The sequence below is a fragment of the Aedes aegypti genome, chromosome 2 (assembly GCF_002204515.2).
Source record: "Aedes aegypti strain LVP_AGWG chromosome 2, AaegL5.0 Primary Assembly, whole genome shotgun sequence".
Classification (NCBI taxonomy): domain Eukaryota; kingdom Metazoa; phylum Arthropoda; class Insecta; order Diptera; family Culicidae; genus Aedes; species Aedes aegypti.
Genome location: NC_035108.1, coordinates 369,816,027 through 369,833,120, shown reverse-complemented (window position 1 = coordinate 369,833,120; position 17,094 = coordinate 369,816,027). Strand labels below are relative to the sequence as shown.

The 17,094-nt window shown below is 36.0% G+C and overlaps 1 protein-coding gene across 50 annotated transcripts in view; it reads right to left on the bottom strand.

Moving 5' to 3' along the window:
• The window catches only part of LOC5566385 (zinc finger protein 420), a 72,449-nt gene that overhangs the window by 13,001 nt on the left and 42,354 nt on the right, over nucleotides 1-17,094 (bottom strand). For 15 of the 50 annotated variants that reach the window (XM_021846619.1, XM_021846620.1, XM_021846618.1 and 12 more), the window contains 16 exons: nucleotides 14,967-15,050; nucleotides 14,151-14,234; nucleotides 13,509-13,592; nucleotides 13,033-13,116; nucleotides 12,462-12,545; nucleotides 12,015-12,098; nucleotides 11,424-11,507; nucleotides 10,911-10,994; nucleotides 10,181-10,264; nucleotides 9,739-9,822; nucleotides 9,311-9,394; nucleotides 8,771-8,854; nucleotides 8,122-8,205; nucleotides 1,646-1,729; nucleotides 1,166-1,249; nucleotides 181-348 (listed from right to left, as the gene is read on the bottom strand). In XM_021846619.1, the coding sequence (XP_021702311.1) occupies nucleotides 181-348; nucleotides 1,166-1,249; nucleotides 1,646-1,729; nucleotides 8,122-8,205; nucleotides 8,771-8,854; nucleotides 9,311-9,394; nucleotides 9,739-9,822; nucleotides 10,181-10,264; nucleotides 10,911-10,994; nucleotides 11,424-11,507; nucleotides 12,015-12,098; nucleotides 12,462-12,545; nucleotides 13,033-13,116; nucleotides 13,509-13,592; nucleotides 14,151-14,234; nucleotides 14,967-15,050 (1,428 nt within the window). The remainder of the gene's footprint in view (nucleotides 1-180; nucleotides 349-1,165; nucleotides 1,250-1,645; nucleotides 1,730-8,121; nucleotides 8,206-8,770; nucleotides 8,855-9,310; nucleotides 9,395-9,738; nucleotides 9,823-10,180; nucleotides 10,265-10,910; nucleotides 10,995-11,423; nucleotides 11,508-12,014; nucleotides 12,099-12,461; nucleotides 12,546-13,032; nucleotides 13,117-13,508; nucleotides 13,593-14,150; nucleotides 14,235-14,966; nucleotides 15,051-17,094) is intronic. The other 35 variants (XM_021846630.1, XM_021846650.1, XM_021846655.1 and 32 more) reach the window with 32 other exon arrangements.

Sequence of the window (17,094 nt, the reverse complement as noted above, 5' to 3'; positions counted from 1 at the left end):
CACCATACGGTGAAAAGCGCATTGCAACATTATTTATCGTGTTCTCAAATATTGATTTTTGATAGATTTCACAGTTATCAGATAAAAACTAGCAGCATAAGGATGGATGATAAGGCTTAGTGACTACCTTAAGATTATGCCCCTTTACTGTCCAAAACTACACCTCTAGGGAATACCCACCTCATGTGATTAATCAGGTGCTCCTTTCGTGTAAACGTCTTGTTGCACACATTGCAGCAGTGTGGATTGTCTCCGCTGTGCTGGCGCATGTGATTGTTGAGATGCTCCTTCCGAGTGAACGTCTTGTTGCAGTACTCGCATTTGTGCGGCGAATCACCGGTGTGAAGCCTGCGTCGAGAGAATTGGTTAACACGCACAGGAAAAGAAGAATTCGATTACTAATGGTTCCAAAAAAACAATGCCAGCAATGCGTTAGACGTCGACTGATACAGTTATACCAAGCGGTTATGTATTCATTTCTATGGACAAGGCAGGAATGATAACAGAAAAAATGACAGGTACAGGAAACCGGTGGGTTAAAATGACACAAGCAATGATTGAGAAACAAATTTGAGGTTTCGTTTAGAGAAAGCGATGCTCGTTCGATTTATTGACTAAAAGAGAACAAAATGGTATGTTTTTCAAATTTACGTTCGTATGATCGATTAAATGGTGGATATTTTGTTGATAAAATGCTACTTTCTGTTGAGCTGTTATTATTTGACAATGAATAAAACACAGTTAACACAATGGATAGGAACATAAACGCTTACAGATCGATGGAAGAATCGTTTGGAAAAATACGCACATTTCTTCAAATATGGTCAAGTTTGAGCTAATCTCTTTGAACATATTTTTTCATTCCCTTGGAAAACGTCTTCCTCGCAGTGACACGATACACCAGAGATTTTCGAACTCTTCCATTGCACATTTTAAAAAATGTAACGCATTTTTCGTATAAATTTTCAATCAAGCCGTAAGTGGGAAATGTGATTGTTTGAGCTGGGAATCAATTTTGCCCAATTGATCATTTACTTTTCAATGAAGTGACTGGTGAACAAGCGAGACAAACTGATTAGAAGAGAAGTGTGAGTGTATTTTTTATTTGTGTGAATACAAAACGGAACAGAGACGATTCGAAAAAGGTACAACGAACCACCCTCACCTGATATGATTCTTGAGGTGTTCTTTTCTGGTGAAAGACTTGTTACAGTACTCACACCGATAAGGAGACTCTCCAGTGTGCAATCTGTAGGATAAGAGGTAGCAATGTAACGAACAGAAAGAAACAATAACCGGTCTGTCTCGGCAAAACACAACTTCACACACACAGCAATTCAAACGAAAATCGCTTACTTATTTCTGTTCTTGAGCAAAAAACTGACTGAAACACCAAAACTGAACCAGTGTATGTAATTTAGCTTCACGAGGCCTTCACTATTCTTTAGCACGATTAAACCTTAAATTTGTCCCAGCTATTTTTGCTTGCGGGTACAACTCTAATATAAGTTATTGTTTAAATACGAGATTTTAACAGGACAACTTCATAATAGAAAATACTAGGAACTAAAAACCATAGAACTAAAAAATGAAAACTAAAAAAACAAAAGCTAGAAAATGATAAGAAAAATTCGTTTTCCCTCACCTGATGTGATTGGTTAAATGCTCTTTTCGGGTGAATTTCTTCCCGCAATATGTGCACTGATAGGGAGTTTCTCCGGTGTGCAATCTGTATGTACATACATTGTGGTAGAAGTTTTTTTTGACATATTTTTTTTTTGGTTTTGTTTTCCGAGAGTGGTACATGGCGGGCGAGAGGGGAGAGAAAACGAGAGAGAAAGTTGAAAATAATACGCAAAAATTGTACAACAGCAAAAGTAGTAAAGGAAATAAAGAAAATAATTAAACAAGTACTTGTTAGTAAAAATAATTCGAAGAGTGAGAACTACCAGGAACGGAAACAGGGAATGCACGTTGTTGAAAGTTGGGATGGATGGGATGTGACTGGGTTGAGATTTATTTCTGTTTTTTTTTTATATGTTTATTTAGAAAGAAATGTGAATCCATCTGAGCTAAATAAGCAAAAATTAAAATGTCCAAAATTTCCATAACTTAGAAGTTAAACTTAAATCATGTGCAGACCATTTGTGCCGGATTGATTGTTTGAAAATGATATCTCAATGAACTAGCTTCCAATGTCGTTTTTTGATGGGATTAAATTGTTTTACCTTCAACGAATAATGTTTATAAAAGGAGGTGAGCACACACCGTAAAATCTAATGAAATTTATCAAATCAAATCGTGTGACAGATTTCATTTATAACAAATGGGGAATCCAAATCAATGTAACTTGTGGGATATGAGCGTGATTTGTCTTAACCAACGAAAGAAATTTAAAAGAAATATGAATTCAAGCATTATGATAACCTAAACGTTTGAGAACAGGCCTAAAATATATCACTGGAGCAGATTTCATTATGAATGGTGGAACAAAACTGCTTCATTTTACTATAATGTTTATTTTTTTGCTAGATATACAGAAATTTCATATGAAATGCATATCACAGTATTTATTTGACAATCAACTTTAAAAATTTAGCATACAAAGTTGTGTTTATGTAAAAACGATCATCATTACAACTTCGCAACAAAGTTGAAGTTTGTTTTTTTTTTCAAATTCCTGCAATGTATTGATTTTAAATTTTTCTTTTTTTAGTTTTATCAAAGTAGTGAAATAACATGAAACACAATTTGCAGATGAAATAAACACAATACTGAATGCTGTGCTTCTGCCTAGAAGACGGACATCTTTTTTGCCACATTGAGAAACCATTCATTTTATGTTGCTAATGCAAAATTCTAACTATTGATAATTCTGATCTTTTTAATAATAGTCGTTATTTTGGTTTGATTTGAGATATTAGAACTTGTGCCTGTTTTAATCAGCAACAAGTAGGCCAAAAACGTATAAATAGTTCGAAAAATGAGTTTTTTTTTTTAGATAAATAGCTTATCCGAGGAGAGAATCAAGATCTGTGACAAAGTACCAAATTTGCAAGAGTTTGCCGAAAAATTGTTTGCAGCAAAACGAAGCTCACACTCACACTCAAAGGTAGACTCAAAACATAATATTTTCCATATAAAAGCCTTGACCCCAGATGATATATTTTTTGTGTTTTTCGAAAGGCATTAAGATTTAAATTCATGTAGTTTGGTAAAAAACAAAGTTTCTCCGACATCTATCAAAATTGTACATAACTCATATTTGAAATAATTGCGAGACAGACAATGGTTGTGCGCATAGAGCAGAGCTGAGAATATCCTGTTTGGCATAAGGCCGTTTGGCATAATGAGTGATTTAAAATAGCAGATTCAAACACAATTTATCATATTTTATTATTGTTTTCTTTTGCACCTGTGAAAACTGTCGTTTTTTTACTTGAATATCGGCATTTTCAAAATTTTTTACCGAGATTCGGCATCACCGAGCACGTAGCAAAAATTTCTGATTAGTTCTCAGCAGACTAGAGCAGAAGACAATGACAACAATGGCGAACGCAATTCAGGTTGTGTTTTCATCGTAATGTTTTCACCTAAGCGAACTGAAAAAAGTGGTCAATTAAATTCAGTGATTATTAAAAAAACATAAGTACATAACACAGATGAAGCAAGTTTGTCTGAGAGGGTAAAATTTATATGCAAAATATTGAAAGCTTTGATCCAAAGATCTGTTAGAGCAGTATTATTCAAAACTAGCCTCCATATCAAAGCATATTTTTTGGTTTAAAATGTTAAAATGCCAAAATATCTTCACGCAGTATAATTTGAACGAAGTAAATGTTTCTGGCGAAATTTTCGAACAATCAAATATCCAGTTTAATTAGAAAATTAAATGTGTGTTTAAATTATTATTCTAACAGCAAGGCTGGAAACAAGAAATCAAGTGGCAAAATACAAAAAAAAACATTTCAATTTAAAATAATATAATATTGTATTATAACAATACATCTCTAATAAACATGTCTATGGCAAAATTAATCAATAAAACAATAGAAGATAGGACGCCACATATAATTGCAACATGAGAAAACGAAAGAATCGTAAAATTGCGTTTAGTATCATCGGAGTAACTGCAGCAATTGATTTCTCTTTATTGATTTTTCATATTTCTGATAACTTGGGCAGATTAATGAATTCGTTTGTCACCCTTATTTCAGTAGAAATGTGCAATATCAGCTTCAAAACCAATGATTATCAGAACAATTCAACTCCAAAGAACAGCCTATGCTTGAAAGAAAGTAAAATCTATTTAAATTTCAATGAACAGCTTCTATAACTATGATTGTTGGTGTATCTTATTTTGAAAGAACGATCAATATTTGAAAAAATTGCCAGCATTTATTCCGGTAGTGCAAATCACTAGAATAATATATATTTGAAGGTAGGGCAATCTCTGGGTGGATAATAATTTACTATTTGAAATATTTTCTCCAATGTCGGTAATTTAATGAGTTTATTCAAGAGCATGAATGTTGAATCCAGCATCATTTTGTTTTGTAACAATTAATTTTAATATAAGCCTGATCCCACTGATGATACAAAGAAACGTAAAAGCGAATGTCACCTCAAGTAATCCTTGGTTTCAGACTGATTACGCCAAACAACCTTATACCAAATGACCTACCACAGAGAACAGTCTCTGTCCTAGTTGAGACAGATTTTTTCACAAACGCCATAACAGGGAGAAATATCTCACATCCAATTGATTTCGATTATTTTTATTAAGCCCTATATCTCAACAGCCGAATTTTCGGTAGAATTTACTCATTTTTGGGAATACAACAGTAGTCAGAAGGCATTGACTTGTAAGGACTGCTATACAAATATCACTATCAATCACAATAATATCAAAATATAACTATATGATTAGGCCTCAAAGGTTCAGCGCTGTAGAAAGTTCGGTAAAGAATGGATTGATTGAAATGGATATTGAGCTTTTGATGGTTACTTGTCATCCAAAATGCTGTCAAATTTTACCGAACTTCAGTAGATATTATCAAACATTTGCAATTCAGAAATCTCAGAGATTTTTATTCCTGTGAAACATTACCAAAACTGTCGAAATTTTCTGAAAGTGCAGAATTGTCTTCCAAAGGGCATATGTCTAAGAGCATCGACATGAATCTATGAGCCTTTTTACGTGCCATAAACCCTTTTGTTCTTTTAACTTTTACTGTGCGCCGTGTGTTGGTGCTGTCTCGCTCTCTCTCACGGGCATCTTGAAAACAGGGCACACAGTAAAAGTCAAACGTTTTATAGCATGCATAGGCTCATTAAGGCAAAACTATCACGTTACAACAGACATTATCGACGTAAGGAGGGATAATCATTATACAGTGACTCAATTTCATTTTCGTACGCTGCACTGTTTCCATATCAAGTTGGTATAAAACTATTAAATGGTGCATGGACTTCGATATACTTTATCAATAACGAAGGTCATAGGTGTCATCTATTGTTTGGCAATGACAAACTGTATTCATTTGGTTAAGCCTTTGGAATAATGGAAAAGTATTGAGTTTGTGACTATAATTGACCCAATTCCATATTCGTACACCTAACAAAAAAGATATGTACAACATTCAAAACTAGTTTTTAATGGACTAGATGATCGCTTAAGTTCTTTGTTGTGTTCTTTAGATGTAGTAGAGTACATTTGGAAAATTTATAAGCGGACATATTTAGAGCTTAGGTAAATTTAAGAAAAATTCCACTTTTCCCATGTTTTTTGCTAAAATATTCGGTAAATCTATTGTTGGACTTAATTTTTTTTCAACATCACGTCCTTAAGAATGATTACTGCGAATATTGTACAAGTTTCAAAAAATTATAATCAGTTTTAGAGTAGCTAGGAGTGGATATCGACAACTTATAGTTTTGGAACACAGGTAATATAAAATTTATAACAAATCAAAAACCAAAAACTTTGGTCAATTTCTCTCAGTTTGGCTCCTAAATGGATAAACATAACCCATAGTTAATTTTTCCATCAAAACATTGCGTAATTATTATTTTTAATTTTCATTTTACTACCAAACATGATTACAGAGATTTATGGAACAAATATTATTGCCGTAACCGCAACACAAACGCTTTATAAAATGATGAAAACAGCAGGATATATTCTAAAAAAGTATATCAATGCTCTCTACTCTTCTTCTTTTTTCTGGCGTTACGTCCCTACTGGGACAGAGCCTGCTTCTCAGCTTAGTGTTCTTATGAGCACTTCCACAGTTATTAACTGAGAGCTTACCATGCCAATGACCATTTTTGCATGCGTAATATCGTGTGGCAGGTACGATGATACTCTATGCCCTGGGAAGTCGAGAAAATTTCCAACCCGAAAAGATCCTCGACCGGTGGGATTCGAACCCACGACCCTCAGCTTGGTCTTGCTGAATAGCTGCGCGTTTACCGCTACGGCTATCTGGGCCCCTACTCATTCAAGTAATTTTGGATTTTTCTTACAAAATCAATAAATTGCAAAACAGGGTGCTATTTTGAATATAATTTGAATATTAATTCAAAGATAATTGAATATTGCGATAACATCAATTATGTGGAGGTTTGTACAGCGTAGTTTAGGGTACTTTATTGTAAAATGAAGTTCGTAGTTCAAATTATTTTTACAGACAAGTTCAAAATTAACCTTTACCTGTTGTTTAGAATGAAAATTTGGTTTACATTGATTAAAAATATCATGTTAGAAGAGTTTTGAAGTTATTGCACAACAATTTTCAGAACTCAAAAGGGATGAAAACTGCTTATGATTCCTGTAAGCTGTATACATTTTAGCTAAATTTCTATCAGAGCTCACGAGTATAATTAATAGTTTGGATCAAATGACAATAATGAACGTTATTGTTCGAATTATTGGATTTTATTGCAAAAATCATTGCAAAACCGGAATTTCTCATAATTTTACCTAAATTCTATATAAATCCGCTAATAAATTGTCCAAATGTACTTCACTACATCTAAACATCATAATAAAACACATCAGCAATCAAATAGAGCTTTAAAATTTAGTTTTGAATGTTCTACGTTTTAATTTTGGTAGGTGTACGAATACGAAATTGGGTAAATTTTAGACATAAATTCAATACTTTTCCATTAATCCAAAGATGAATGTAAATGGAAACATTTTGTGATAGCCAAATAATAGATGACACCTATTACCTTCAATATGGATAAAGTATTTTAAACTCAATACATAATTTAATAGTCTTTTACTAACTTGATGTGAAAACAGTATCCCGTACGAATATGGAATTGGGCCACTGTACTTGTAAATTTAGGCTGAAAACTGTGTTCGACACAGTGAACTCCAAAAACCTTTTATCCAAGAATTGTACGATTTTTCGTTAAATAAAAATGAAACTAGTAGAGATTAAGATAACAGAACAAAAAAGAATTGAACTGTAAAAAACCCGTGATTGTGAGAAGTATTTTTGATATTCCATTCAACCAATATTCAACGACACTGGAAACTGTAACTAAATCAACTTCTAAACCCAGCAAACCAATAAAGCGAATCAGTAGTATAGAACGCACACTAACCAGTTCACCTTTTAAAGTTCATGTATATACACAAAATAACGAAGAATAAAGCAACCGAGAAGTGTACATATTAAGTATAAAAGTGTATTTACATTCGAAATTATTTCTCCAGTCTATATAACAAACAAAATAGTTCTAGGTAAAGAAAGGTAGGAGGGAATAAGAGGAGGGGGTATTTGATACTGAGTTGTTTCGTATTGGACAAAGAGTATCCAAAAAGGTATAAGCACGATTTTGACAGACTAACAGAGGTAACTGGAACAAAAACATTATTTAGAATTTGAGACATAATTTAGTTTATGACAATCTTAGAAATGTTATTCTGAAAACTGTAGATCTGGTAAAAATAATAGGATTTGAACTGTTCTTAAATCGTGCTTTTCCCCTTCTGGAGCTCTTCACGTAACTGGGTGGTTTCCTTGGTTTTAACTAACTTAATAGGTGTGTTAGTGCTCTTGTGACACAACGGAAAACGATTTAGATAACGGTTCAACCTCTCACCTGACATGGTTCGTTAAATGCTCTTTTCTCATAAATTTCTTCTCGCAATAGGTGCAATGATAAGGAGTCTCTCCAGTGTGCAATCTGTGTGTAAAAGGGGAAAGATTCATTTATATATATTGAGGTGTTAATGAATACAACAGAGGAAGGTTAATTTTAGCGTTATATGTACAAGGTAAATAAGTTCTAACGGGGCGGTGGGTGACGGGCAGACTAGGACCATCCAACAATTGGGTAAAGTTGGAGGAATTTCAGCATCTGCTTTCAAGAGCTGCCCATGCGATGGTCCTAGTTCTGCTCGCGTGTTTTTGGGGTATTGGGTAGTTAAGGAGTTTTGTACTAAACAATTTTGTATTGAACCCGGCTTTTTGATAATTGAGTTTTGCTTTTATAATTACGCTAATTTAGAGCGATTCCACATGAAATCCGTTATTTTTACTTCGTGTTTAGATTTGTGGTGCTCATATCTAAGTGAACACGCATGACTAACTCGTGGCCGGTGTATAACTTGTCCTACTGGCTCGTAATCTGATTGAACTTTCGATAACGGAGGTGAGTGCTAGTTGAAAAGACGGACACCGAATTCAGGGGATTTTCTTGTTTGTTGGTCCTTACAAACTAAAAGAATGCAATAACACATCATCCTCACCTGGTATGATTCGTCAAATGCTCTTTTCTGGTAAACTTCTTCTGGCAATACGAGCACTGATAAGGAGTCTCGCCCGTGTGTAATCTGAATCGAGAGGCGGAAAATGCAAGCATACAGAGAGAGATACACAGAGAACATTTTAGAAGAACGATCTTTGCTATTTCGTACCATAACATTGAAATGTGTTTACAGAAACAGATGAAGTATTGGATTATACTTTTCTTTGATTCGGTTGCGGAATGCATGAGCTTCGGCAAAAAATAAGTCCCCGGAATGAACATTTATTTCAGTATTCTAGGAATTAAACGTAGTTGAGTGTTTTTCTTAAAATTGGGGAAAATGTGCCCGGCTCGGAAATTGCAATCGGAGTGAACAACATCTAGGCAAACTTTGTGAATATACTGCATGATAGAAAACTTCAGCCGGGGTCTTATTTTTCACCAAGCTACCGCTTTCGAACGTGACGCGATGTATTTTGGTGGTGGTTAAGCGTTATTTCAGGATTGGGTGAGTGGATGTTTGAATGAAAACGATTCTCACCTGACGTGGTTCGTTAAGTGTTCTTTTCTGGTGAACTTCTTTTGGCAATAGTTACACTGGTAGGGAGTTTCCCCGGTGTGCAATCTGCGGGGTTGCGCGCGCATTTGGTATGGAAAAGAAAGTTGCGTGTAGTTAGCAAATTTTGAAAGATAAATTCGGTTGCAATAACAAAAACATCGACATCACAGACACAGTCTCTTGATCGAGAAATCAAGGAACAAGACATTGACATTGATTCTGATAAGAAGAAAATGTGGGGCTTTTTTATTGGCTCAGTATGTCGGCGGTCCTCGAAAGAAATCGCCTCAACTGGCATACTGTAACTTGTGGGATAGCACTAAAACAACACACATTTAGTGATGGTTTAAACTAGGGCTGGGTGGAATTGAAGAGTGCCGAGTTCTTACAGAATAGTAGCAATCTCTCACCTGAGATGGTTTGTGAGATGTTCTTTGCGAGTGAACTTCTTCGAACAGTACGTGCATTGGTAGGGAGTCTCGCCAGTGTGTAATCTAGTTGCGAAAATAACGTACGGAAGAGATTAGCATTGTCTTGTACCGAACAGATGTCGTTTAAGACTCATGAGAGGGCAGGAATGATACTGAAGAATTTTGAGCAACTCCTGTGACGGGAGGATGATGGTGTGTATGTGAGAAAGGTGTTTGATGAATTTGACACTTTGGAAACTGCTTGGTTTTTGTGGCTGTATGAACGAACCACGTCGAAACCGTTTCATTGGAATAAAATGTGCTCATCATGATGAGCAAGACATTTTACAATGAACAGAGACAATGTTTGTCCCTTGGAAAGGAAATGATGGGAGAGGATAGGAATTAGGGGCTGACTTATAAGATATCAATGGACTCTCACCTGAGATGGTTTGTGAGATGCTCTTTGCGAGCAAACTTCTTCGTACAGTAAGTGCAATGGTACGGAGTTTCGCCAGTGTGTAATCTGGTTGCAAGAACAACGTTTCGATAGACGATTAGAACTTTATAGTGTCTTTTGATTTTGTTGGTTGGAAGTAGGTAGTTGGAGGTAATTTAGATTGCTTATTAGTAGGACCAGGATGATGTGTATGTGAATAGTGATAGTGACATGAAGCGGTATCTAGCCGGCTATCGATATGTGAATTAAACTACCGAGAATCTGTATACAAACATTTAGTTGAATATGAAAAAAAAAATGAGAAAATGATCCTGATGATGATCCATGGTAGTCTAAGTCACCGCTACTAGAAAAATACTTGAAATTACTAATTTTGTGAACTAAGTCACCAGTCAACCACTAATTGTGTGCTTATTCAAAAACATCTAAAGAGTACAAAGTTTATCGATACACTTTCGTTTTCTACATTTCAAAATATACAAGTTTGCCAGATTCCATATGCAATCGAGGAAAGGTATCTGTCAAAAAACGCGCATTAACTCATTGCCGGGATCAAAGTTTTTCTAACTGGAACAAATGATAAGTCATGGATGAACAAAAGCTAATCGCATAGGAAGTGTTTCAAGAAATGATTGTATGAAATTAGGATCAATAAGGAAACGGAGGGATGCGGAAGGGACAGACAGTAGTGATTGAGTTCAGAGAGTCTCACCTGGTGTGATTGGTTAAATGTTCTTTTCGCGTAAACTTCTTCTGGCAGTACGTACACTGGTAGGGAGTTTCTCCAGTATGCAATCTGTTACAATATACACATAAAGAAAGATAGACAGATTTCGAAGGAAAAAAGGAAAGAGCAGTGCAGGGGACACGGAAGGAATTGGTGTTGTGGACGAGGAGTATGGCGTAAAATTTACTAATGGGCAAACGTTCGTGAAAAAAAGGTGTGTAATGTTCCATGACCTAATAATTTAAAACGGGAACAAAAACTACGGATACTACTATATCTACGACACTACAAGTTCACTCAAAACTAAAGACCAATAATGCATCAGATTAACAACAAGATCCACTCTTTCTTTTATATTTTTTGAGAACATTTCAACTGCCTACACGGCAAAAGAATGGTAATTAGGATATTTTGAACCAAACGAGGGGTGATCAGTGGTGTGTGAAAGTGTAGTGGTGGAGGCACTGCTTTTTTGGAGAAAACAGATCAAGTGCTCACCTTATATGATACGTCAAGCGCTCTTTTCTGGTAAATTTCTTATCACAATATGTGCATCGATAAGGGGTCTCTCCGGTGTGTAGTCTGCGCACAGTATTGAACAGAGAGGATAGAGAATAGACAGACAGAAAGGGAACAAGTATTAATTGTGCAAAACGTAATGACCGCTGCAAAGTGTAAATCGGTATAACACAAGGTGTACAGCCTTAGACGTTCCCAAGCACCCCTCAATGTGAACACAAGACAAAGGTAGGTAGTGGACCACATTGTTAATATGATACATTGATTAAAAGTCTAGATCTACATCTTTTGTCCGGTCAGTGTGGTCCAAGCCCAAACGTTTCAGTGCGTAAGTCGGTGTTAGTGATTTCCTCCTAAGATTCTACCGTCATAATAAGGTCAAAACCAATTCTTGTCGGTGTGGGAAGGAATTTTGCAAGTTCAATAAAATCCTGTCTCTGCATAATTGAAGTACTCAAAGAAAAATATAAGACTATTGTTGGAATAGTAGGATGTATGACATGATTATTGGAACAAAAAATATGAAATATGATGCAGGAAAGGGACAAAGCGTTGGTTTTGGAACCTCACCTGACGTGATTTTTCAAGTGTTCTTTTCGCATAAATTTCTTCTCACAGTAGGTGCAATGATAAGGGGTCTCTCCGGTGTGCAATCTGTTGAGTAAGAGAGAGTACCATTGATACATGGACCCGCGGAACGCTAAGCAACCGGCAAACGAATCACCGGTTCAGGGATTTTACTATAACCGTTCTAAGCAGAGGATTCACCACGACCAAGTATTGTATTACGTAGTTTAGTAGCGAGAAAATATTTTGAACCCAGCACAAATTTTGAACAACTGATAAACCGGAAAGTCTCTAATTTTAAATATTGTTAAAAATACCATCTAAATACTAGGCTACTATTTTCCCATTACCAAAGGACAAAAAGAACTACATTCTTGGGGTTCGTTGGATCACGGATTTTTTTTTGGAACGGTAGTTCTTGCGGTGAACAATTATAAATCAAACGCTCACCTCGTGTGGTTGGTTAAATGCTCTTTTCGAGTGAATTTCTTCTCGCAGTAAGTGCACTGATAGGGAGTCTCTCCGGTGTGCAATCTGTTAAAGGAGAAAATTTGCATTTGTCAAACAGAGACCGAACAAACTGTTTGCATTGAAATGCGCTTCTGGACTATTGTGGGCTCCCTCCGAATTCATTCAATAACTCTTCCGCAGGGAGCGTTCAATGGGGAAAGGTGTCCATTCAGATGCCAGCTTTCAAGTTTCCAAATACGAATGTCATTTTCACGTTCAATTTGATATCGACCATAATACGAAACTACGCGCGCAGCACAGGTTCAGTACAAAATGAAACGATACGAATCGCCTTAGAAGAAGATCGTAATCGGTAACCGAAAACTTGCACTTCGGGGTCACTTTTGCCCTCAATTCTCCGAGAGCGGATCGAGAGTTCAGAGGGAACTGGTACCAAAAGTGCATTTGCAACACACACATATAATCATGAAAAACGTGTATAGAAAAAAAACATAAAAAGGAATTTGGGGAACAATGTTTTTAATGATGATAGGTTTGTTTGAACGCTCACCTGACATGATTCGTTAAATGCTCTTTGCGGGTAAACTTTTTCTCGCAATAGGTACACTGATAGGGGGTCTCTCCAGTATGTAATCTGTTGAATCGTAGGGGGAACGTGGATGGATGAGAAAAAAAAGATAGACCCAGATTAATGTCCGGCATCCAGACAGGTGCTTGACGATATTAGGAACGATCGATATTTTTAATTTTCATTGTTTTTTTTTTCGAAAAGCTAAGAGACAATGATGGATGGTTAAAATTTTGAACGTCTTTTCACATTTGATAGCTGGAACTGCCCCTCGGGCCCCCAGGTGTTTGTTATGTATCATCTTCCAAGTATCAAAGCAGACGACGAATGGTCCGAAAGGGTCGAATGTGAGAAATGGGCTTACGATCAATCGAGAGATGAGAACAAAACAGTGAATTGTGGATATAATGGTGGTGGTGGAGGCTCTGCTTTTAAGCGAAAACAGATGAAGCGCTCACCTTATGTGATACGTTAAACGCTCTTTTCTGGTAAATTTCTTATCACAATATGTGCATCGATAAGGGGTCTCTCCGGTATGTATTCTGTACAGAATTAAACAGAGAGATAGAAATAGAAAGAGGGGACACGTATTAATGTTTCAAGCACACATTTCACGAAAAAGCTTTCTAGCAAACTTTCTTCACCCGGCTCGTCTTTGGTTTTTCTGCATCAGTCAAAGACAAAATGTCACAAAACACAACAGTGTTTTTCGCCATGGGACGGTTGACTATTCTCTAAACATTTTAACCTAACGCAACACAAATTCTGCTAGAATGATTGTTCACTTCTTATTTGCCAGGACCATTTACATTACATCTCATCAAAGAAAAAAAGGTAAAACCTCTCCTAGAAAAGAGGATAACTTCACAAATCCAAATGTCATCCTGTGACATGGACACCGTCTGCCGGAGCCACATGCATTTTTCCCAATTATCAAAAACACGGGTTTCAATTCTTTAGTTTGCCAATTTCTTCATTCATTCGCATAATTGCTAATACGTTTTCTCGTTTCTTATCAGAAAAAGGCAATCTCAAGACGGGGAATCAGTAGTAGTGTATAGTACGCAAATTAAATTATGGGAAAGCAAATAAACGCTCACCTTGTGTGAATCGTTAAACGCTCTCTTCTACTGAATTTCTTCTCGCAATATGTGCACTGATAGGGAGTCTCTCCAGTGTGCAATCTGTTGAAGAAAAGAGATAGAGAGAGAGAGACAAGATGTTGTTATGCTGGGAACGCTCTTGGATTTCTTCTTCGGATGGTTATGGCACCGCGACATATGCAATGCAACACAGCAAAAGCAATGCCATTGCCGTGTGGCTTTGGATTCCTGTCTGCTAGAGTAACTACTTTACTTGCTCTTGAAATGGTGATTATCTCTTTTTTTTTGTAAGAAAAACGAAACAAACAAGAAAGAAACGGAAAAGTAAAACACGGTGCCTTGCCTTCCTCGGGGAAACCGTTCGTAAAATATTCAATCTTGTAAAAAGTAGCTAAAACTGTTCCCGGCTTTTCGGTTTGATTTTTGTTTTGTTCGAATTGAAATTTCCAAAATGATTTCGAAAAACATTGTGCAACAACATACTAGGCCGAAATGAGCAAAATGCAGTCAATTTGACTGATGACTTAAATTTTGAAAATAACCTAATCACTGGCAACAATCATTCTATTTTTATGTTCGTGAAGTTTTTTAGCATTGTGGAAATTCAATTGCTACTCCTGGCTTAAGCGTTCGACGTTAACTTTTTTTTTGGGTGGCGTTAGGATGATGAATTTCAATTCATCGCATTACTTTTCCGTGTTTGTACCGATACGAAAGGCAGCAAATGCAAACAAGGACAGAGGGGACACAATCGGTTTTGTTTTTTGGACACACTTAAAACACAAGCTCTTAATCAGCTAACCAACCGCTCACCTGACATGATTCGTTAAATGCTCTTTGCGGGTAAATTTTTTCTCGCAATAGGTGCAATGATAGGGCGTCTCACCGGTATGTAATCTGTTTGGAGAATAAAAACAGAGACGAAGATCATGAAGGAAGGGGCACATCCATTGTGTTGCTTTGTAGAGACTTTCAACAGTCGTTGGGGGGAATATCGAGGATATACGCCAAATCCACGCAAACGGGTTCTTTAAGCAACTGCTTATGTCTTGTTAATTTAGGGTAAACTGTGCTGAACTATTGGACCAACGTTGGGATTGAATAATTAGTAGAGCTGATGTTTTCCCGAGTGAGATAATCGAAAATTCCAATGATAAAATTAAATCATTCAACTTAGAGGATTGTGCCCAACGAAAACAATTGAGCTCAGCAACAACAAAAAGCAATCGTCGTATATCGAAATACTAATAGATTTTTAAAGAGAAGATCATGAGTTCAATCCCAAGCTCAACTACAAATAAACCCTGAAACAACCAAGGTTACCCAGCCCAGCGAATTCTAGTCACATGTTGACTGAACATGTAAATTTTGTAGGTTACCTGAAATATTAGGCATGCATTCCAATTTCTCTATTTTTAAATACACGAGATTTTCATAGCGTTAATGAGAGAAATTCATTGCATGACTTATGAAATTTAGTGACAAAATTCTTCACCAAAATCATAAATCATACTAACAGTCAAGCTGTCCAAATTTTCAGAAAATATTAATTTTCGAAAGTACTTTCGATTCAAAAGTTCATTGAAGGTCCTCGAGAAATATCTGATAAATTTCTACAAAAAAGAACTCACACAAAGGTCCCTGAACAAACTTCTAAGCCTTTGTCTCTTGAGAAAGTAATGGAAGATTTTCTAAACATCATTTAAAAATCATTTAGAAAACTAAGGAAGTCTGAAATAAGATATACAAAAAAACTCCGCGAAAGAGTTTCCAGCAGAATTCTCGTAAGATGTCTTGTTGTTTTTTTAAGAATTCCTGCAGAAATCTTTGGAAGCAACGGAGAAATCAATGAAAGAATCTCTGAAGGGGAAAGTGTGAGCATCCCTGAGAGAATTTGTGCAACAATAACTGGGGAAAATAACAAAAGTATCAGCGATGCACTACTGAGGGAATTCCGTAAACGTTCAGCGATCCGTCATCGTAATCATCGAAACTTCAGCAGCATTTTTTCTGTTCAAAACAAAACATTTTTCGATGACGTTCACTGTGTTTCGGTTAGCGGAAACAATACGCTGCGCCCTTACCTTAGCATACCTTAAGAAAACTTTAAAGAAAATTTCGTACGAATTACTGTAACTATTGATGGATCAAGGAATTTCTGGAGGGTTACCTAGATATGCCTCAGAATTTGTTTAAAAAAACCTTTGGAAAAATCGCTGAAACTTCACACCAGGATTCTCTGCAAGAATAAAATGATTCTTGTTTTCAAAAATTCCATTTTTGAAAACCTAGATTACCTAGATATGCCTCAGAATTTGTTTAAAAAACACCTTTGGAAAAATCGCTGAAGCTTCACACCAGGATTCTCTGCAAGAATAAAATGATTCTTGCTTTCAAAAATTCCATTTTTATTGCCCCTGATTGTTTTTTTTTCATGAATTGCCATGGATTTTTTTATGTTATAGGCTGGAATATCTATAGGAATTCCTAGAGTAGTTCCTGAAGGTTTTCTTGCAGCAAAAACTGAAAAAAAAAACGTTTGAAAAAGCTCACATGAAGCTTTAGCTTTGAAAAAAGTAGCTCACATCTAGATGCCTGAATAAATTTAAGATTATACGTCATTACAAAAGTATTTAGATATAAAACAAACAGGGCATCTGGGGTAGTTGTATTCATCACCCTAACAAATAATATATTTTAAAATACAATCAAAATATTTCCGTCAATCGTTTTATACGTCAATCTATGTATAGCTAATGTTTTGGATTGAAAAATGAGGTGACGAATACCGGGACACCGGCACCAGTATTCATCACGTTTTAATTTTCTATTCTTGGATTCGCCACTTAAGGTTTTTTATGCAAGGTGGCGAATTTACAAACACCATGGCAAAAGTAACCCTAAGGAGGAAAATTGTTTTTACATGATACTATTGATCCCG